Below are 22,110 nucleotides of genomic sequence, written 5' to 3'. Positions count from 1 at the left end.
AAAGAGGTTACGTATGACCAAAAAAAATATTGATATTTCCATGTTACTTCTGAAATCTTTGCTTAATAGAAAGAATTGCTGACATTTTCTACTACTAAATTTAATTTGTCCAACTTGACAAATCAGTGTTTTAACCTAAGGATTTTTCAACAAGCATGCTTTTGGGCAACTGATAAGGAATGATAACCACAGAATTTAAAGATACCATTTTGCTAATGCACAATAAAGAATAACAGTAAACATTTATAAATAGTATCAGCATCTGAATCAGACGTTATTACACTAGTGAGAGACATGACAATTTGTTGACATAGCAGTCATGACAAGAATCATGGAATGGTTTTGGTTGGAAGGGACCTTAAAGATCATCTAGATCCAGCCTCTCTGCATGGGCAGGGAAACCTCCTTCTAGACCAGGCTGCTCAAAGGCCCATCCAATCTGGCTCTGAAAACTTTCAGGGATGGGGACTCCACAAGTCCTCTGGGCAACCTGTGACAGTGTCTCACCACCCTCACAGTGAAAAATTTCTTCCTAATATCTAAGCTATATCTACCCTCTTACAGTTTACAGCCATTCCTCATCATCCTATTGCTACAAGCCCTTGTAAAAAGTCCCTCCCCAGCTTTCCTGTAGCCCCTTCAGGTACTGGAAGGCCCCTGTGAGGTCTCTCCAGAACCTTCTCTTCTCCAGGCTGAAAAATCACAACTCTCTCAGCCTGTCTTCAAAGGACAGGTGCTCCTGCCCTCTGATCATCTTCATGGCCTCCTTTGGACTTGTTCCATGTCCTTCCTGTGTTGGGGGCTTCAGAACAGGACACAGTAACCCAGGTGGGGTCTCATGAGAGCAGAATAGAGAGGAAGAATCACCTCCTTTGACCTGCTGGCCACACTTCTTTTGATGCAGCCCAGGACACAATTGGCTTTCCGGGCTGGAAGTGTATATTGCTGTCTTATGTTGAAATTCTCATCAACCAACATCACAATTCCTTCTCCTCAGGGCTGTTCTCAATCCATTCTCCTCCCCAACTGTAACTGTACTTGGGATTACCCCGACCCATGTGCAGGACCTGGCACTTGGCCTGGTTGAACTTCAAGAGTTTGGTTGGCATGGGCCCACTTCTCAGCCTGTCGAGGTCCCTCTGGATGGCATCCCTTCCCTTCAGTATGTCGACAGCACCACATAGCTTGGTGTCATCAGCAAACTTGCTGAGGGTTTGCATGTAGTTCTGTAATATCATGCCTCATTTAACATAGGACGCATGAAATTCTCATAGAAATTATACTTCTTACTAAACTCCATAATTTATGTCTTCACTCCAAAATGTGAAGGTATTATCATACCATTAAAGACATCCTTACTTATCCTTATGGCTAGACAGTCGGGCCCAAAGAGTGGTGGTCAATGGAGTCAAATCCAGCTGGGGCCAGTCCCAAGTGGTGTTCCTCAGGGCTCAGTGGTGGGACGGTTTCTGTTTAACATCTTTATTGATGATCTCGATAAGGACATAGAGTGTATTAGCAGTAAGTTTGCAGATGACACCAAGCTAGGTGGGAGTGTTGATCTGCATGCGGATAGGGAGGCTCTACAGAGAGACTTGGATAGATTAGATTGCTGGGCTAATGTTAATGGGATGGACTTCAACAAGGCCAAGTGCCAGGTCCTGCACTTGGGCCACAACAACCCCAGGCAACACTACAGGCTTGGGGAAGTGTGGCTGGAAATCTGTCTGACAGAAAAGGACCTGGGGGTTCTAAGTGACAAGCAGCTGAATATGAGCCAGCAGTGTGCCCAGGTGGCCAAGAAAGCCAATGGCATCCTGGCTTGTCTTAGAAATAGTGTGACCAGCAGAAGTAGAGAGGTGTTTGTCCCCCTGTACTCAGCAATGGTGAAGCCACACCTGGAGTATTGTGTGCAGTTTTGGGCACCTCAATTCAAGAGAGATCTCGAGGTGCTGGAGCGAGGACAGAGGAGGGCAACGAAGCTGGTGAAGGGCCTAGAGAATAAATCTTATGAAGAACGCTTGAAGGAGCTGGGAATGTTTAGTTTGAGGAAGAGGAGGCAGAAGGGAGACCTCATCAGTCTCTACAACTACCTGAAAGGGCATTGTAGAGAGGTTGGTGCTGGTCTCTTTTCACAGGTAATTAGTGATAAAACAAGAGGGAATGGCTTCAAGCTGTAACAGGGGAGGTTTAGACTGGACATTAGGAAAATTTTTTTCACAGAAAGAGTGGTCAGGCACTGGAATAGGCTGCCCAGGGAGGTGGCTGAGTCACCATTCCTGGATGTGGTTAAGGGACGTTTGGATGTGGTGTTGGTGGATATGGTTTAGGGGAGAACTTTGTAAAGTAGGGATGATGTTTAGACTCTGTGATCCCAAGGGTCTTTCCCAACCTGAATGGCTCTATGATTCTATGTAAACAATAGAGAATAAAATATGTAACACATGCAGTGCAACACTGTCCTAAAAGAGTCTTGATATACATTTCAAAACTGTTCTTCAATACTGTCAGTACATACTTGGTGTTACTTGCAGCACAGCTTACAGTTTCCCTTTTGAAGAATTAGTATTTCTAGCACCAAAAGAGCAGCAAAACAACCTTTGCATGTTATTTACACATCATCACTTGAAGTAGTAGTTTAACCTCCCTTTACTAATTTCCAGGGAAAGAAAAGAGAGACAGGACTTTTTAGGGTATCTTAGTGCCAAAAGAAGTAGATGAGTCCCACAGAGTACTTTCAGAACTGTCTGAAAGACAGAACATCTACTCTCTTTCATTTCTTAGTGTCAGCAACTGCTTAGATCCAACCTCCGTACATGCTCCATACAGATCAATATTCTTTATAATCTGACACAGCACTTCCCAGGCTGCCAGAGTGTGAAAGAATAGTGAAAATAGACCACAAATAGAAGGTAATAGAAGGTGCCTTTTCTGATCAGTACAGCCTGTAAGGTTAAACCAAAGTAATGTCCTTCCCAGCAGCCCTGAAGGAGTTAACCAATTCACAAGGACTGGCAGACAGATGAATGAATTCCCTGTTGGAAGCTCAGCAATTCACTCTAGGGTACTCCTAAAAGGAGACTAGGTGTCTTCATGGGTTACAGTCTATTTAAAGAAAGTGATAAATGGCAACAGAGGCCACAAAATCTCCCCTGTCTCACCTCCCCCTTTCAGTTCTGCTCCTGATAGACTGTATACATATTAACAGATTTCTGTGTCTTTCAAGGGTATGTATTTCTGGCAAGGACATATAGTTTTCTGACAGGGTTTACAGAACATTTTGTTCTGCACCATGTATACACATGCTGCTGGATTCAATTCCTATTATATATTCAAACACCACACATAAGATTGCCATCACACAATCTGTCTTGAGCTGTCCCAATGAGCAGAAAAAGTCTAAACTGTGATGTAAAAAAATAATAACCCTTTACTTAATTCTTATCTAGAATCAGCTGGCCCAATCTTTCTGTACTGACAGGCACACCATGGAAGAAAACCACCAAGATACCTATTCCTCATCTCTCCTAATCCATTCTTTCATCCATTTACACCTGCTCATAATAACTTCATGGAGGCTGGTCATTTCAGGAACATCTATCCATAATGGAAGTATTCTGTCAATACAAGTATTCATGCCCTTCCCCATTATGCCACCACAAAATAATTTCAGTGGCATTTAACCATCTGCTTAAACAGGTGTGTAATTGCTTTCCTGACTAGAGAGGTTTTGCAGTATTTCTACCTTAAACCATGGTGAAGGCTGGCAAGGAGAGGAATAGACTTTGTCAACTATTCTAGATCACCAACAATTTTCAGCTTAGCCAAAAATACTACAGCACTCAATGTACTTTGTATAGTCAGCAGCAGGTCATCTCAGGAAGTACTTATCAGAACAAAGGAACTTACCTTATTGCAGAAGAAAGGAGAAAACAGGGTTAAATTAATTTCTAAATGGGATTAATTAATGCATATTTTAAGTAAAACTGGTACTCTTGTTCTACTACTGAACAACTTTGTTATGGATAAAAAGAAAAATCAAACTCATTTTCCATGGATGATGTAAAATCTAAGAGATATCCATTAAAAAAAATAAATTACAATTACAGTCTGTTCTATTCAGGAGAGTTACCTAGTGAGTTGTTCTCCAAGTCCTATCACATCCAGAGTAAGGACAACATAACTTTATACTCTTCTCAGAAGACAGAATGCTGTAGCAAAATGAGAAATACAAAGAACTGCACAGCAACAGAAAGTTGTGCAAGCCAGGCTCTGTGCAATACATTTAAATACAAATTGCTCCCTGGTGAAAAATTTTATCCTGTAGCTAGAAACTTGTAACTTAGCCAAATACACCAAAGACAACTATTACTCTAGAACCGAAACTGTGGCCCAGGGGTAAACATATTGACTGTTGTGACTTACCGAGGCCTTTAGGGAACCTACTCAACTTCAATGGATCACAGAACTGTAACCATTGGACCCTGAAGGTGCATATCCCACACCATCTGTGGGTAATCCTTTGAGCAGCAGAAGGCACAAATTCCTGTGGATCTGTACCATGTGAATTCTCCAGTGCCTAACAATAAGTTCATTCCAGGCAATGGCTCATTCTCAGCTGTTAATTTTCAAAGAAGTTCCAATAAATTATTGTGATTGAAACCTGTAACTGTTCTGAAATATGTGCTTGAAACTGATCTCAAAATTGTTGAAGTGTTGTTAGAAGAGAACCCGAAAAAAGACACTGTGGTCATTACAGACTTGTTTTGTAGTGTTGGTAGGAAATCAGAATAAGAAAAATTATATCCATGGGGTCATTTATAAATACATTGTATTTTTAAATGGCTGAATTAAAAACAAAACAAAACATAACAACCAACCAGCACAAAAACTCAGAGTCTGGCGTGGAAAATGGTATTAACATCAATGTCTCCAAACAGAAAAAATCAGACTTTTTTTCAGTCGCATCAAACTTTGCCGTAATGTCTCTATTAAAGTGCAAAAAAGTCACCAGTTTAAATTTTCCTTCAGTGCTGCCAGAAAAAAACACAACAGTGATTCATCCATCTAACTGCCATTTTCTTGGCTGGGGAAAAAAAAAATAATTACTTGGATGCACATGTCCACATAATCTATTTGAAACTATACATTGTCTCATTTCTGGAGTGTTTTTTTTCAGCTCTCCTCCCTCTTACACTGTTTTCATACTCTTCGATCAAACAAGTGGAAGCATCTTGGACCTTCAAGGTCTAAAACAAAACCACAAAAGCTCAGTTCTTTCAGCTTTTCCTTGAACATCATGCACTAACCCCTCAGTGTAAAGTCTCCTGCAAAAGGTCTGAATAGGCTGGCACCCCTCACAGTGCATTGTACACAAATAGCTGTTCAAGACCTGAGCACAGCACAGGTGTGTTAGCACAGCACTATGTCCCACCTAACACACTCTTCTTTTCAGTAGGCTGACTGGCTCCCTTAGGAGATCATGCCATTCTGCCTCTGATTTCCAAAGCAGATCTGTGCTCTACTGCACAACCCTCCCATCTTCACGTAACTCATGTGGGTTTCTCCTACCATTGCATGCCTTTGAGCTCCTTCAAGCATTTCAACCTCTGTGATGTTTCCTCCTCCATGTCTGGCATTATCCCTCTGTTGTCTTCCTCTCCCCTACTCTTGAAGCATGAGCTGCCTCTGCTAAAGTCAGGTGATTTCCTTAGGGTTAAGTACAGAAAGTTGCTTCCCACAGAAGATAGCCCTCCTAATATCTCTAGGAATAAAGCTCCACTCAATGTACCTATGCTTGGTAGAACTGATGAAGGAGTTCAGGTAGGCCCTGATGAAGGAGTTTGAGATTTTGGCTCATTAAAATCAGCAGCAGCAGCATCAAGAAGGAAAAGAGTAGTGAAGGAAAAGATGTATATTTTGAATACAACACATTCTGTAAATCAGAGACCTTCAGATTCAGAGAACACTAAGGAAATAAGGTTAAAGTCATGATGCATTTGAAGAAAATATACAACCGAAGCAATGAGAGTGCCACATTTGTCAGTGCATCTTCCAAGAAAAAAGCCAGAGGGGAGATCAGGTGGGGAGTGGGTAGACAGCTTCTGACTCTTTTTTACTTGTCTAATCTATCTCAGATTACTATAATGACTTTCACTAATGGAGATACTGCATGTAGCTTCCACAATGAAGAATGTACTGTATTGTGCTAGGCAGAATGAAGAAAGGATTTTAAATTGTAACATTAAAAGTTGTACTGAAGAATACAACCCAGGGCTCTCAAAGTAGTAAGACAGATTTTATTCACTAAACAGTTGCAGTGGGGTATTTCTCTTCTCAAATAAAGAAGTGTAAGATAATTATAAAGTGCCAGGGTTAAATATTCTTTGCAGATTTTCTGGAAGCGGAGCTGTGATGTGGTAAATCCGGTAGTTCTTGACAACTTTTAATTACGTGTTTGGGTATGCCAAAGTAATTTTCTGGACCTCTTTAGTAATCCAGTAATAATTACATTCTCCTTGAACATAAATTCCCCCATATGACCTTGTGGATAAGGTCAAATAGAGCCCATAAAGAAAAAGAAAGAAAGGAAGGGAAAAAAATAATAAAAACAGAAAGAAGAAAAACCACCCAACAAGAAAACCCACAAAACCCAACCAAAGGAACCCCTCCTAAGTAGAAAATTAGAAACTATCCAAAGGTGCTAGAGGTGTCCTGCTTGTCTGATAATGTGAGAAAAACTCCTCCTTCAGAGACCTGAGTAGCAGAAAACAAAATTTAATTACTGTCTGACAGCTTTCTCTATACACAAAGAACTGGTAGCTCCTAATGGGCAGGTGTCCACGTTAGAAAAAACATTAATTAGTATGCTGTTGGCAGGCTCAGCTGAGAAAAACATGACTAAATGAGCATGGAAACTAAAGTGCCTTCTGTGATGATAATTTCATGTACCCACATTTATCGTAATTTGGGATGTGATTTTCCATTTGGATCTGAAATCACTGAAAGGGTCTAGTTGTTGTGACAACACACAGGGATAATGACTCTATTCAAACACTCAGGGACTAATTTCAAAAGGTATTCATCACCCACCCCTTTAATGGGATCAGAAAACTTTTTGTAGCTTGGAAAATTTGGACACATAATTTCAGGGCAAAAAATGCCAAGTAAGAAGTATGAGAATACCACAAAGTAGCAGTAATTGTCAACACAATGAAAAGCAACATCAGAATTAACTTAAAATAATGGATTTCTTAAAATGAGGAAAAAAGAGAAGTATGAGAGGGAAGATGTTTTGTTTTCTGTTATTTACATGGAGAAAAAAACAACAATAAATATTGGTTCTGGGAATTACACATATCAGCAACTTCAGTAGCAGAAACACAAATTTAAATACCATATATTAAAACTGAATTATAAATTTTCAAGAAAAGTTGATGGTAAATTGTTCGGGGGTTTTGTTTTGGTTTTTGGTTTGTTGTTTTTTTCACAAGGACAGATCATAAGCAAGAACAAAATTATATGGAAAAGGCAGATTTAACTGGATTCTCAGAAGTATTGGATGAAACCTTTCAGAAGAGGCTGGTCCACCAGGCTGTAACACTGAAATGTCTTTCTGAGCTCCAACATACTGTGGGCCTGTCTGCAAAGTCCAACAGCTGCAAGCTAGGAATATCTGTGTCATTATGGTGGTGTTCCATAAACCTGATTTATCTGACCAGTTGCAGAAACAATTACACACCATCTCATAAAGCCCAAACACGTAATTTTCCACTCATGTAAGTGTTTGGAGTGCCTGCTATAAATTTTCAAATTGTTATTGTGATCACTGTGGTAAACATCATGCTCTTTTAACTTACTTGATATGAAACCCTTTGTAGCCATGATTCATACCAGCTTGCATCAAATTAGTAGTTACATAGCAATCAAATTAGCAAAGTGAAAATCATTCTTATATGAGGAATTACATCATCAGGGTTGATTTCAGAGGGTGGACAGAAAAATGAAGATACCTTTTTACTACTGTATACTTAGAAAAAAAAAAAAAAAAAAGGAGAATTTATTTCTTTCCAGCAGAATGCAAGCTAAGGTAGTCACTTCAATTTTGGGCTCTTCAAATACCACAGACAAGCCTGGTAAGAATTCAGAGCTGTAAACCCTGACCCTTGACTGAGACATCTCTGCCTGTACTGAGCCTACCTATGGTCTGACTGCATTCAGTAGATCTTAATGAAGACAAATAGCAGGTTTTGTCTGCACTTTCACAATCAGGGCATACATGCCTATGTTGGATAGCATTATCCGGGCTTCTGCAGCTGAAATTGCTCTGGAAAGAAACAGAGAAACAGTAAGAGATTAAAAATAGTCCATAAAGTTGCACATCAAGGCTTTGCAAAGCAGAACAAACTGTGCCACTGCATGGTTAAGAGAGCCTGGAACTGATCTGTGGTAGTACGAATGACTAGAAGTAGAACTTCATTTTTCTAGGAAAAAAAAAAAAAAAAATATATGTATATATATATATAAAATTAACTAAAAGATACCAAGAAATGACAAAATCTCTTGCCTAAAGCTTGTTCCAAATTTCTGTTAGCGAAGAATAATTTAGGCTTAAATTACGTAGAGTTTTCTGAAGTCTTAAGCATTTAAGAGTTATAAATCAGACATCAAAATCGAGTCAAGCTGCAAAACTCTATATTTATGTGTCTCGTCTGTTTTGTACAGTGGTATAAGGGTTATGTTAATAGGATGGTACAGGAATTTTCATGTGCTTATATTGTTATTAACCAGGTTTGCACATAAATAAATGAATGTTGGGCATAATCTAGACTTTGGGGAGGAGAAAAGGCACTGTTAAAATAGAAAGTAAAGATGTTTGAAAAATTGGATTAAAAAAAATATTAAATACTTCTTCTGTCTATATTTATGATCTCTAAGGTCCCTTCCAACCAAAACCATTCTATGATATGATTCTATGATTAAAATCTCATAAAATAGCTCTTAGGAAATACATTTTCAATTCTGAGTAATAATTAACTTCCTCTTAATTTTAAAATGCAGGAGACAGAGGAGTTTAAAAAGATAACTGTAATTTTTTTTCTCAAAAATGTAATCATTGTTAGCCAAAACTAAATGAAGAATAAGACCAAGAAAACCCCAAATTCTGATTTTATAACCAGAAAATTCAAAAAACAACCTGTGAGCATGTTTCAAAACCTTTCCATTATATGGCACTGTATGCAAGGTGCACTGGATATAAAGTGCCATCAGCTGTACTAGCTGAGGAACACATAGATTTGCTGTCTCTGACTTAAATCTTCAGTCTGATTCACACAGACTTTGTCCAAATGTTCCAGTTAGAGTGTACTCAAATCCCCAAGGCAAAATACAGATGTCTACATTGCACAGCACAAAACACTTCTAGGAAAAAACTTAAGTACTAGGGGAATAGTTATATCAGTGCAAGGGTCTTGCAGACTAATTTACGTGTTGACAGTCATTGTTCTTTCACAAACTGCTTGGGGATCTCTAGGCAACTTTGCACTGTGCCGAGAGGGCATAGCCTTACACAAAGCAGCCTTTGATTTTTGTTTGAAACTATAAATGTGAATGCTATCTCTTGCCTCAGCTGACAATGAGCTCAAGTCTCCCAGAGCAGTCAGAACCCTTTGTCAGCTTGGTCTAAATACCAGATGGGCCAAAGCAACAGTGCAAAGATTTTCACCCCACTTTGCATTTGTCTTACTGAACATTTTGTACTTCTCTGTCATTTATGATCACATATAATATTGTATACTGTACACCTTATTAAAATAAGCGTATCTCCACAGAGTCTACATACTTGAGGTGATGCTATGATTGAGCCTGTGCAGTTAAAGCTGTAGACAGTCCCTGCCTCAAAGATGTACAGTCTGTTTCGATAAGATTAGATAGTACGTGCTGGTTTAAAGGGTAGTGAGGGAGTCATGCACAGTGTGAAGGCAAAAAACAGCATGCTAGTTTCACAGCCATTCTTTTTGAAAGTGTGGGAGAGTGTGAAGACAGGGAGAAGGAAGGTTAGTTATAAAGTTAGACAAAGAGAAAAGGGAAGGGAGAGAGCATTTTAGGAAAGGTGATGGTCTTCCTAAGAAAAAGAGAGAACAACAAGAAGAAACAATATATGGAGGTGAGAAGAATGGGAGCAAACTTTCATCACAGCAGAAAGCCTATAATCAATGTCACGGCAATTTCAGAGTGAGGGGCCTTTATACCCCCTCTCTTTAGCCATATAAAGAGTAAGTATTTAGTTTGATTTAGTTACGTTGATTGTATTTATAATAAGTTGGGCACCTGCAACAGCAATTCATCTGCCTTAGGCACCTTGCCTACAACTCACCTTTGAAGGTGCTGACTTCCCTCTCTTGATGCTACAGGGAGTCTAAACCACTTGCTTAGACTGTATATCCACATTTTTAGTGGCTTGAACTTAGGTGACACGATCCCCAAGCCACATGACTGTTTCTGCTGCAGGTCCTATTACTATCTTCATTAGCTCTGAAAAGGTGGCAGACCAAAGGTCAAGGCTGTGACAAAGTGCATTTAGGGAAAGACAGTTTCAACCTAAGGTGGGTAGTTCACTAATAACAAGTATTCATATGGGAAGTGCTACACTGTCATATTCTGATTTTTCTGTGTACAAGACACCAACTTGAGAACACGGTCTCAGTTCTTAAATTCAGACAGGCTGGTTTACCTCAGCATTTGTCTTTTTTAATGTTTTTGGTTTTTTGCTGAAAAAGATCTGTGTAAGCCAGTCTGAGTATCAGCATAAGCAACCAAAGTTCAGTTTTTCTAAGGGAGTAGTAAATGGGAGGTATTTCCAGGTATTTTTTCAGTAGGACAGGGAGACATTTTCTTTATTAGCATTTTTAATCATCAGACATGTTGCTTGTTCTTTTTCAACATATCTGCTTTTGAAGATTTTAAAAATAGATCTAACAACAAAAGGCTGCTAAAATTGGAATCTGTGTGAGATACTTGGGTATTATTCAACCAGAGCCAAATCTGACAATGAAGACAGTTCTTGTTTAAGAAGTTTCATTGAATGAAGATGATCATAGCACAAAACAAAGAAAAGCATCAGTTCCCCTAGTTGTATGTTCATAATTTAAGTCTCACAAAGTATGTGAGAAAATAGAATCATAGAATGCCAGGTTGGAAAGGACCTCAAGGATCATCTGGTCCAAACTTTATGGGTAATACTATAGACTATATGAGATGGCTCAGCACCCTGTCAATCTGAGACTTAGAACTGTCCAATGTGGGGGAATCTATCACTTCCCTTGGGAGATTATTCCAACGTTTGACTGTGCTCATGGCAAAAAATTTACCTCTTGTGTCCAATCACAATTTTCCCAGGCGCAACTTACCCATTATCCCTTGTCTGTTCCGTGTGATTCCTTTTAAAAAGGAAGTCTCTGGCTTCTTGGTAGCCACCCTTTAAGTACTGAAGCATGATAATAAGGTCTCCCCAAAGCCTTCTTTTCTCAAGGCTGAACAAACCCAGTTTTCCCATCTTCTCCTCATATGGCAGGTCCTCCAGTCCTTTAATCATCCTTGTGGCCTCTCTCTGGACCCTCTCCAGCCTGTCCACATCCTTTTTGTAGAGCAGGGACCAGAACTGAAGGCAATACTCCAGGTGTGGTCTGACAAGCGCCAAGTAGAGTGAGATGATGACTTCTTTATCTCTGCTGGTGATGCCCTTGTTGATGCAGCCCAGCATCCTGTTGGCTTTCTTTGCCCCTGCAGCACACTGTTCACTCATGTTGAGCCTGTCATCCGCCAAGGCCCCCAGGTCCCTTTCCACAGTGCTTCTCTCCAGCCAGGTGGATCTCAGTCTGAGATGTGCTCCTGGGTTATGGGTTCCCAAGACCTTACACTTCTCTTTGTTTAACTTCATAATGTTCCTGCTAGCCCACTCCTCCAGTCTGGTTGATGCATTGGGCTCAATATCAACCTCTGGGGGACTCCATTTGTGGCCAGTTTGAGGAGGAACTATTTACTATCACCTTCTGGGTACAGTCCGTCAGCCAGTTCCCCACTCACCACACAGACCACTTGTCAAGGCCATAATGAAGCAGTTTCTCTAGGAGGAGGCTGTGGGGTCCTGTGTCAAAAACCTTGGAAAAGTCTAGGTAGACGTTGTCCATCACTCGTCCTACATCAACCAAGGGGGCTACCTTGTTGTAGAAAGTGATCAGGTTTGTCAAGTACAATTTGCCCCTGGTAAATCCATGTTGGCTTTTTTCAATCACGTGCTGCAATTGACTTATGACAGTCCCCAGGAGGATTTGCTCCATGTCTTTCCCAGGGACTGAAGTGATACTAATGGGTCTGTAACTACCTGGCTTCTTCTTTGAACCCCTTTTATAGATGGGGGTGACATTAACCTTCCTCCAGTCCTCAGGGACATATGCCCATCTCCACAACATCTCAAAGATTGTGGAGAGCAGCTCTGCAATGACGTCAGCCAGCTCTCTTAACACTCTAGGGTGGATGGTATCCGGGCCCATCGGGTCGTATGGGTCAAGCTCCTGTAATAGTTGACACACCAAATCTTCCTTCATTGACGGTGGGTCAGTATCTGCATCAACCTGGACTTTTGTTCCGAGGGCCTGGGACTCAATAGCACTGGCAAAGACAGAGGTGAAGAAGGTGTTAGGGTTCTGTTTTGAAATGGTTAATCTGTTCTATTTGGTTATGAGTTATTTTTACAATACACGAAGACAAGTAGTAAAAAAAGGCACGTTTTATGTGATCGTTATTCTCTTAAATAGTTTAAATAATGGCTTCTAAATTACTTCAGGCATGCTTCTATCTGTAAACTGTGAAATCCCCAGTTTATAAATATTCTTTAAGTGATTCTTACTGAAATTTGGAATTTAGTGCTATAAGAATACAACCAACCAGTTGAGATTTTCCCTTTGGTGGGCACAGAAGCAACAACTTCATGAAAATCTAAGTATGTATTATTAACAGCTGAAAAGACTAGATAAGCATTTTTAAGTCTCTTTTCTATAATGAATCTCCTGTTTTGTAATCCTTTCTACTTTTAAAAATAAAGTAGCTGCTGGTATCTCAAGGTAACTTACATTTCTTCTATTGTTATTCAGAATATATTTGTGAATTATGCCCTAAAAAGGAAAATAGTAGTTTCTTAAGAATTCTATCCAAAGTTTTGAAATTGGTAAGAACATTTCCACTGATTATAGAGCTTTTCACCATGCATTAATTGTACACAGCAACCTTACCTGCAGTTTGGAGATTTATATGACAAAGCATATGTAAGATTATCCACTCTGTCTTGAAGAACATTTCCTGAGATATAATTTACGCTGGTTTTCTAATGTACTCTTAACAGCCCTAGGTAAAAAGCTTTCCAAGCTTTTTAGAATAACATCAGTACATTACTTTCTTGCCAGGATATTGCTCTCAATTTTCAGTTTATATTTACACTTGCTTAGTTCCACAATGTAGGCTAGAAATGTTGTATGTCAGACTTAAATACTCCATTGAAATTACCTTAATCCATAATTTGTTAGAACACCGAAGGTGAGCTTCTAAAAAGCAAGCGGTTCATATAGTTCATTGGCTGTCAAAGTACAGAAGTGGAAACTCTTGTCGTGTTTAGTAAACCCAACTCGTTGTCTTAGAAGAGGTGTCTTTTTACTGGGACCTGAGGGAATCAAACAAGCGATCAGACATTCTGTAGGGTCTTTGTAATGGGAGATTAAAATTAAGCTTATATACTGCACCTTTTAGAGCACAAAGACTAAGAAAATATACTGCCTTTAATCCTGTAAAAATACCACATTACTTAAGTCCCATCTTTGGTCTTTTAGATACATAAAATATTTATTTATCAAATTATCACTGTGTAATGTTCGAAGTGGCTCCTTAATGGCTATTTCATATTACTGCTGAAGTGACCCGTACATCTGACAGCAGAAGCAACAAGTGTTGAACAGCATAAAAATGTAAAACAGAATTGTTCATAAAATACTCACCACCTTCTGCCACTCTTTCTACAAAAAATTAAGGATACTTAAATGCCTGTAGTTCTGAGTTTGCTGCCAAAGTTAGGATGTTTTAATATTAATATTTTTTTTTTTAGATTAATGTTGTCTGCAATCAATTTTAATAGTTTAAAAATGTGAAGTTCTTTAGGCTACTTACGAAAAATTTAAAACCTGCTACAGCTTAGATGTTATTTAAAATGTCAAAAATATAAAGTCTTATAAAGTCTTTCTATCTTTTTTGGATTGATAGTTTCATAGATATGAGTACTCTCTCTCCTGCAAACTCTCAGATTATTTTTTCTCTTTATCTTGTTCAAACATTTTTTATTTATTTCTGTTCTGGCAGATTCAAGTAAGTAACATTTGTTTATGCTGCTTCTGTTCCTAGAAAGTTTTCCTATCCTCCACATGCCATCCCCACTGCTTAATATGTGAATATTTGATCTTCCTAGTTAGAGAATAAAAATGTATTTGCAATGGATTTAATACACAACTCTGTGCTTTGTGGTTTGAATCTGAGGGAAGCTGACAAGCTTCTTTAGAATTCCTGCTTGATTTTCTGCCTGGAAAAAAACCATTTTTCCATACATACTTCAGAGACGAAGTGTGAATGATGAGTAAGTAAGTTAACTAAAAACTATGATGTTAAATGTAAAAACTATATTCTAGAACCCAGAGAAATAGATTCAGTTCCTCCTGCTGTCAATGCAAATTTTGTCCGTGTAAGGCATCTTACATCAAAACTACCAAGAGTGCTTTATGACATCTGAACACATTAACAAGCCATACTTACCCTTTCTGCTGGGTAACGCCTGTGAACCCAGCTAAGGTACACCCTCAATAAGCTCTGCTCACTCCATTGATTCAAATACTGTATTTTAAGCTCATCCCAACTGATGTAAATTGAAATCTCTTGTGCCAAGTACAGGATAGTCCTCTAAAATGTATTCTTATCCATTCAAATGCTGGGATCACTGCAAGGGAATGCAAATGACTTGCTGGTATTCTCACCTTTGGAGCTGAGGATGAAGCCAATTTGCTTGAGATGCCAGTGCTGGGTCCTGCACAGATATAGTCATTACAGTCCCTACCCCAATTAATTCCAGAAGAATTAATTCCAGAAGAAATTCCAGAAGAGTTAATTCCAGAAGAAAAGACAAAACAAGCAGGGGTGACCAATGATATTTCTTGGGATGGACAAGACAGAATAATAAAAATAAACATGATACACACTATTTTTTAGCTGTGGGTCAAAGAGGCATAAAAAACAGCTCACATAAATCTAGGCAGGTCTTACATACAGTTTAAGTTTTAGTAATAGTAAAATGCAATAGTACAGCACAAGTCATTGCCAGAGGTCTTAAAAATGGGGTAATACTCTATTTTTTCCCTTTTTAGGATATGTGTCCAGATAAAAATGAAAGTTCCTGTAGTGTTTTTCAAAACGAAGATCTCTGACTCCTTCCAACAATCCCCTCCACCTAAAATATGCTATGTTTTAGGGAGCTGAGTATCGGCTATTATTAAAAAACTCTTCGAGAGTACTGCATTTGCCTACACATCATTGCCTAACAAGCAGTATCTAATTCATTACTGTAAAGCATTTGAGGATGTCATGAGTATAAAGGCATTATGTAAAATTAAAATCTATTCTTCTCATTTAGTAGTGTTTCAAACACAACACCATTTCCATGTACCTTGAAAAGTAATTTGAGATAGCCCAGAGATTACTCTATCTAGAATTTCAGAAAAGGTCTTTGCTTCTTGCTCATTGAATTTGCATTTAGTGATTTACTAGCTATTGCCTTAAAGGAAGTATCAACAAAATTACTAGGAATTTGCTACTTTCAAAAATAACAAAAAATTCACAAAAAGTGAATGTATTTGAGTTCCGATCTGTAGCTCAGCCAGTAGAGGACAGATGAAATATTATTAGAAATTTTAACTGAAGTCACAGATTAGTTCAATAGGTTCCTAGCATGTCAGCACAGCTCTGCACCTATAAACTGGCAAAAGTACAAGAGAAGTTTCAGCCTTGCAGTAAACAGACAAGCAAAGATAATGATCTTATCAATTTGTGCCAGCTGAAGCAAACAGCCATTGAACAGGAAGCTACAGGATGTGCCCGTGTCCTTCTCTCAGAAAAATTACAGGAAGATCATACATTTTCTTGCCCAAGAATTTTTTCTTACAAGGCAAGTGATCTAGGTTCTCCATGTTTTGGCTTCCATGAGGAATTTTATGCAATTTTCACTCCCTGTTCAGGTATGACGCTGAAAATATGCACTAACAGTTGGTGCTATTGACATCTTCTCCTGCATCCTTTGACAGAACTTGTGGCACACCCTGCCACATGGGAAATTAGGCAAGGACAGCTTTATACAAAGGTGATAGATTTTCTTTGGCCAAGAAGTGAAAGAGTGATGTGAAGGCCACACTGTTTGGCCACTGTGTTGGCACTAAGAGCAACATACTAAACACATGAATGTTGCGAAAACATGATAGTAATTTGAGATTAAATTCAGTGCAAATCAAGACACCACAATCTGGAGACACTGTAAGATTCATCAGCTCTTTGTTTGCCTTAAGGGAGCTTATATAATGGAATTGCCTTCCAATCTATCTGGCTGTTCAGCAAGAGAAATCACCGCGAGTTTATGATAGTGTTTACATTTCACAAGAGTGTCAAACTCTTCAAAGTGAACCAAGGCTAGGCACATAGCTAAAGGGAAAAGAAAAAAAATAAAGTGGCTCCACTGGAAAAGAGTTTGTAGCGCAGCTGAATGGAAGACCTCACCAGCAATGCAAAAAGTACAAAGAAGCATGTTAAATAGCCATTTTTACTAGTTGAAGTTGGCATGCTTCGCATACCAATTTGCATTTCATAAGTCTCGTCTTGCATCACAACAATATTATGTATCATTGCACTGTACATGCACATCATTTAAAATACAAAGAGCAGGTTTTATTGGTTTTTGTGCAGCCAGAAAGATGGTAGCCATCTCACACAAGTATGTAAAGGTAGCACATGTCGTCATAAAAACCAGTCTCTTACAAAAACAGAGTCTGTCTCTGCTGCTTCCCTGAAATTGTGAAAGATTTGGGTTCCTGTCCTCAGAACAGGTACACTATCAGTAACAGCCCAGGGATTCAAATCATTCCACACTGACTACAGAGCTACAAAAAAAATAAAAATAAAAATGAGCCTCATTGTGTTAGGAGAGATAAAAAAGTAAGGCCTGCTTTTCTTGATGTCCTTTCTGAAGTGTTAATTCTTGTTTACCCAGTAATCTCAAGAGGGAATACTACCACAGCCTGCTCTTAAACAGGAGTTCTTTCCTGAAATGAAACACTGTGTAGGTTGTTTCTTTACAAAAAAACCCAAAAAAAACCCACCAGACAACAACAAAAAATGGAAGTAAAACAAACTAAAAACAAACAAGAACAACAACAACAAAAAGAAAGAAAGGAAGTCTTACTCTGCTGTAAGTCTATACTCAAAATCACATTCCAGTGGTCTCAAGTAATTGCTAGAGGAAAAAGTACACTCTGTTAGTGTTTGCATTTACCAGCTTCTTCAAAACAAATATTTGATAGCAGAACTCAGAGACTCAAAAACATAAAACTTTCTACTTGTATATTATTTTTAATATTTTCACTTTAAAAGGAAATGACATTCTAGTCTGCTCTGTCCTTACGATAGAACTTATCATTAGTAAAAAGTATTTAATATATGCAAGAGCAAAGTATTAATATTTAAAATCACAGCTTGTTATTAGTCTAATAAATCCAGCCTTCCATCTGCAGTGTTCGACATTTATCTTCCCCAACTGTTCGTTCCTGATAAACTCTAAGTTCTCTAGTGGAAGGAGGTGTTTTAAGGTCACATTATAAAGCAATGTGGACACAAATTACTGATGATTTCCACAGTGCTGTGTTTTCGTTTGATGATTAATACCATGCAAGAAATTGCCATACAGGACTCAGGACTTTTCTATTTTTTTTCTTTTTAAAAAAACAAAACCAAAACAAACCTGCACTCCTGTGGTATGTCTTTCTTACTCCTTTTTTTCTTTCATAGTAACGCATGAATCTGATGCTGAATGCTACATTATCCGCATGACTTAGGGCATTAACCTCACCACAGATTCAGGACATAACCTTAAACCTTTCTCTTAATATGAATTCTCTAAGGGGTATGCATACAGTTGTGAAGCATTCATGCATTCCCGTGCTTTCTATTACTATGAAATGTGAGCTTTTTGTCAGCTGAAGTCTAGCTTTCTGAAGTGCAGGTAATAGTGTATTTGGTACAGAAAATATTTCTTTTAGATTTTTTTGCACCAAACACAAGCCAGTACTGTGATAAGAAAGAGAGAGCAGCCTCACTGCATCTTCTCAAAACCAGCTAGTTAGAGTTTGTAAAGTTTTGAAGTGCTGGGTGTTTTAATTCATCCCAGACTCTGGCTCTTTGGGCCAAGAGATTGGACCCAGCCTCTGTTGTTTTGGCTGAGGCACTGGGGGCATTGGTCCCTGCTCAGGGGAATTCCACCAAATCCAAGGGCTCTTAGTTGACCAAGCTTTCTGTCAAAACAGGCTCAGTTACACAGTTACCACAAGTATACGAAACAGGAAAACAAAGTTATATTTTAAAAATTATGCCAAAAAGCAACCGATGAAGACAAGCAGGTGTGATTGGGAGTCCCTCATGTATGAAAGAAATAAATGAAGCCATATTTCAGTCAGTTCACTTCAGTGTCAGACCCAGTGCCATACCACTCACTTCATCTTCCATCTGAAATGTATTTATTTCTAAATTTGTGCTTTCTTTCCTTCAGTATGTCTGGTTTGTGGGGTGGTCGTTTCCACATCCTACGTCAGGAGATCCTAACACACTTGCAAATTTTAGTGCAAAACACAAAACCGAGAAAGATTTCCTCCTCTGTTATCACTTTGATTGTATAAGTTAAATTACTCCAACTAAATACACATGCATACACATAAACAGAGAAATGAATACAAGTTTCACACTTCATAGTTGACAAAATCCAGAGACTACAAGAAAAAAGCCTCAAAGGTGAAGACTATCGAGAAGTAAAGTTAAATTTCTAGATACAGTAGAAATACATAAAGAATTAATGTCCTTCCCTCTAATTGCCACTTGCACTCAAGTATATTTGTATTTATGTAACATGTATATATGTTTGTTTTTTTATTTTGTCTGTTCCCCCAGGAGAAGTCCAAAAGAGAAAAAGAGATGGCCAAATTGACAGAGTCAATGAGTGAGTACAAATAGGAAGTTTAACCACCTTCTTTTTCCATCTGTCCCCCTCGCTTACATGATGCAACAAAACCAGAAAATAGTGCTTGCATTCAGGGATCTCATTCAGCACTCCTAACTTCATCATAAATCATTCCATTCCTAAAAAGGAAAAAAAAAAAAAAAAAAAAGGAATTCCCTAAACAAGGACTGCTATTTTCTTCATGCACTATTTAAATCACCTGTATTTGGACAAAAATCTGGCATAGTAGCTACTACGTGGTTGACTTCATGAGTCTGACTTTTATTTAAATAGAATGTAACTCCTTGCAGATTTAACACGTGTCTAATTTACTTGATTCAGATTAGTGCATACATTCCTTCACAAGCTCACAAAAGACTGCACTAAATCCAGTAGCAGTATTTAGGATTGTCACCTGTGCCAGATTAATCCAAGAGGAATTGTGCCCAGACATATGCCTAGGAAGCTTTCCATTGATTTTACTCATTTCTAAGAAGTGTGCATTGTCTTAAATATGTAACCAAGAGGAAATAGCACTTCTGCCATAATCTGGGATCTAGATAAAAGAGTAGTGTTTATCAACACCTGTAGCTGAAACACTCAGGCTGGATAATCTATTTCTAGACAAGTATTGGAGACAATTTAAGATGAGATCCTGGCAAACCACTATCTCTTTACCAAAACGTATCTAGCTCTACAGTCTATGCAAACTTAAATAAATTAACTTTAGAAAGGAGAAGTCTTTCACTTTGCTTAACCAGAGACAGAAACACAGATATGCGTAAGACTCATTTACATTAGAAAGTTGTTTCCAGTCATTTTTTTATTTTCTATTTGTGTACAGAAGGACTGTTTCTAGGGCAGCACTTCCCTTCCTTTTTGCTCTCCAAGTTCAATTTGCTTCCTTTTGAAATCATTTTCTGTATCTCTTACATATGCCATTGCAGGGCAGAGTCACCACTACTACCTATAAACAATTATTTGCCTATCAGAAACAAGTTATATGATAAAAAGTTGCTCTCAAGACCTGGCAAAATTCAGGTTTCCAAGGAAGATACATAGACGAGATTTTCAATTTTTAGAGCTATGAGCAGTACCTGCAGTATTCATAAGTAGGAAGACATATTTCTTCATTGTGCAGCACAGCCTAGGTGCTAACAGTGGAAAGGCCAACATTATACTTTAACAAGGCCCAAAAAGACAATGATACCAGAACCTAGAGAAACCCTCTGCTATAAAGAATGGTTCTTTTTCTCTGTTAATCTCTGTGGACATACCATGTAATTCTAGAAACATCCTGTGACCCCACCACTTCTCTGGTGTTTACTGCATACTATATAATTATGTCTTGATGGATGGGTGAGAGATGGGTGGAACTGTGGAGGAACATACTATCAAAGGTGGGAGTAGATAATTAGTATCTGCCCTGTGCATTAGGTAGTTGCTGGGGTTTACACAACCTTTCTGAAAAAAAGCAAAGGAATCTCATCAGAAAGTGTTACAGGAAAGCAAGCAGACTTTCTGAATCGTCTGAAGAGTGAGAGGAGGTGCCTACATGAAACTTTATAACTCATCTGGAGTATAAGCTCAATTGAACTGTTCAGTTCCCTTAGGATTTGTGTTTGTCTTGAAAATTAGTTTTATTTGGCTTCTTTAAGAATGCTTCCTACAAGGATTCACTGCTGCTTTGTATGAGGATTTGTTCATACTTCATGGAAGTTTTTTATGAAATTTTAAGATTATTTGATGACATTTTAGAATATTTTTAAGAAACCATAATGTGTGTTGCAACCTGGAAAGAAAATTCTTAGTGAACAAAATTAACACAGTGCTCATTTTTAAGCTAGTGCACATAAACAGGAAATAAATGGGATCGGGAAGAAACATGCTGGTATCAGCTGGGTCTCAGTGGTTTGGACTGCAGGTCCTTTTTCTCATAAGCAAGAAAATAAAGAAAGGCCTTTGAGGCTTTAGAGGGTGTAAAAAGCCTTAGACATGACTAGATCATGGTACCAATATAACAAAATTATTATCTGCCTTCCATTTCACCCAAGATTTTTGCTTCTTGTCTCTTTCATCTGTTCATATCTTTGCTTAGTTCCAGAAAAAGTCTGTCACCTTCCCTCTACTGATCTATCTTTTTCTCTTTGTCAAAGTGCTCTGATGAACTTACCAAGCACTGCTCTCTGCTCCTCCTCCAAAAACATATCTTTTCCTGCAGTATGAAAACCCCCATATCTGAGATTCACATTACATTGCATGCTAAGAGGAAGACTGAAAGAACACTGTTGCAGTAGTTGTTCCAAGTCTATTATCTTTGCCAGCAAGGGATAACAGTCTGCACAGAAATACACATTTTGTGTTTGCATTTGCAAAGGATCTGTCACATTGTAGGGAAGACTGGTAAGGAAAAAAAATATTTAATACTTTCTGTCCTACTTCTAGATGACTTTTATGATGATGGAAAGATATGAGGTATCATGACAGTGCCTGGTACTTGTGCGTTTTGAGAGCACTGTCTGCCTTAAAGCTTAAAAAAAAAAAAAGTGAGTCAGAAAATCTTTTTAATATCACAGTTTCAGTGCAAACTAGAAAGAGATGTTGTGCTGAATTTTTTGGGATAGTCCCTTAGAGCTGGTATAGAAGGAGAAATGCATACCAAATAAAACCCAAGTTATCATTTTACAGCACTTGCATAGAATTAATAGAAAGCCACCATCATTACATTGAGCCCCAGGGAGCTGTCCAAGAATTTCTTTATAATGCCTTAA

General features: G+C 38.4%; 1 protein-coding gene across 3 annotated transcripts in view; it reads left to right on the top strand.

Moving 5' to 3' along the window:
• KCNJ6 (potassium inwardly rectifying channel subfamily J member 6) overlaps positions 1-22,110 on the top strand; it is a 172,925-nt gene that overhangs the window by 33,781 nt on the left and 117,034 nt on the right. For all 3 annotated transcript variants that reach the window (XM_051644169.1, XM_051644170.1, XM_051644171.1), the window contains exon 2: positions 19,291-19,339. In XM_051644169.1, coding sequence (XP_051500129.1) covers positions 19,315-19,339 — 25 coding nt within the window. In that variant the 5' untranslated portion in view covers positions 19,291-19,314. The remainder of the gene's footprint in view (positions 1-19,290; positions 19,340-22,110) is intronic.

This window comes from Apus apus, chromosome 1 (assembly GCF_020740795.1).
Source record: "Apus apus isolate bApuApu2 chromosome 1, bApuApu2.pri.cur, whole genome shotgun sequence".
Lineage (NCBI taxonomy): Eukaryota > Metazoa > Chordata > Aves > Apodiformes > Apodidae > Apus > Apus apus.
This window is presented reverse-complemented; position numbering and strand designations above follow the sequence as displayed.